The 1,408-nt window shown below is 61.9% G+C and overlaps 1 protein-coding gene across 1 annotated transcript; it reads right to left on the reverse strand.

Moving 5' to 3' along the window:
• Window positions 1-781: 781 nt before the first annotated feature.
• LOC104469678 (ADP-ribosylation factor-like protein 3) lies at window positions 782-1,130 on the reverse strand. The gene is made up of 2 exons (XM_010084273.1): window positions 927-1,130; window positions 782-829 (listed from the first exon to the last, which is right to left on the reverse strand). Exons 1-2 carry the CDS (start codon window positions 1,128-1,130, stop codon window positions 782-784), a joined length of 252 nt encoding a protein of 83 aa, XP_010082575.1.
• Between the last annotated feature and the right edge of the window lie 278 nt (window positions 1,131-1,408).

The raw sequence follows: 1,408 nt of genomic DNA on the forward strand, positions 1-1,408 counted from the left end.
CCACCCCCTTCAGTGGCCTGGGCGCTTGGCGGCGGTAGCCAGGGAGCCACGTCTTCCAGCCCTCGGGATGGGCATCTTCATGAGGGCAAAGGAAGCCCCAGCTGGGGTGTGTGTGGCGCGGTGTGCTCCCAGGGCCTCTCGCTGAGGCCTGTGCAGTGCGGCTGGAGGCCATGCAGGCCAGGCTGTCGCCAGGCCGTGGGATCCCTCCATGGGTGACTGCACAGCCAGGCCCTCTCCATCTCGCCGTGCCCGTCCTAGGTCCTGTGCACACATGGGAGTTCCTCTGGCCAGCGAACGATACTGAACTGCAGCCTTCCTGAGCCGGCTGCCGTGGCTGGGGGAGCACCACCCGAATCCTACAGGAGCGGAGGGGGATACGTGCCACGGGGTTGGCTGTACGTGCCACATCTGAGGGTCTAGTCGATGCCATGGTGGGGTGTCCAGTGTGCCCTGGGCAGCACGCAGCCTCTGTGGGCTGTGCCAGCAGTGTGGATGGGCAAGTCCTGAGCAAGTTCTCGTTCTGGAGGCATGCAAACCCTTGACACAATGGGAGGTGTGTTTCCCTCTGACAGTACCGGGGCTGCAGGAGGGTCAGGGGGTACGAGGAGCCCAGGGACATGGGAAGCCAACTGATTAACAAAAGACTGTGTGGGAAGCCCGTCTGAGCACAGCAGTCTGAGGCTCAGGGCCCAACAGAGTCCTTGGGGAGAGTCTAGGGACCAGGGGGGTTGGCCATGGCCGAGGGACCTGCAGCTTAGTCCAGTGTGGCCCTTTGCAGCTCTCACTTCTTCCTGTTCATGATCTGGCTGGAAATCCAGTTCATCCCATCCTGGAGGAAAGAGAGAGGCATGAGCACAGCCCCAAAAGCATGGCAGGTCCTTGGGTCCTCTCCCATCTCTGCAGAGCCTGCAGGCCCCCATTCCTACCTGCACTCCTTCCCCAGACAAGGCTGAGCAGGCCTGGATCTGCCATTCCCGGTCCCGGTAGGTGTGGAGGCTCAGCCCTTCCGCAATTTCAGCTGCAGGTGCTGCAGCTACTAGGTCCTGCTTGTTGGCAAACACCAGCAGTGGGACCCCTGTGAGGGACTCCTCCTCAGTGAGCTCTGCCAGCTCCTGCCAAGACAGAACCATCTCCCAGGGCTGCTGCCCTCCTGCCTGTCCCTTGCCTAGGCTGCCCAGGGTGGGATGGGACACCTCACTCCCCTCTCTCTGGTGCTTTTATTGCAGGCAAAGCAGCTGTGAGCTCTCAACATCCCAAGGGAGAGACATGCACCCCTGAAGCTTCATCTGCCCTGAAGAGAGCCCAGGAGCCACACACAGCGTTACCTGAGGGCTGGAGCACTCCCAGCACCAGAGAGCGTCAGGCGCAGGGCAGCTACAGAAGGCTGCTGTCACCCTGTGCTGTTTAG

This window comes from Pterocles gutturalis, unplaced genomic scaffold (assembly GCF_000699245.1).
Source record: "Pterocles gutturalis isolate BGI_N339 unplaced genomic scaffold, ASM69924v1 scaffold38760, whole genome shotgun sequence".
Lineage (NCBI taxonomy): Eukaryota > Metazoa > Chordata > Aves > Pterocliformes > Pteroclidae > Pterocles > Pterocles gutturalis.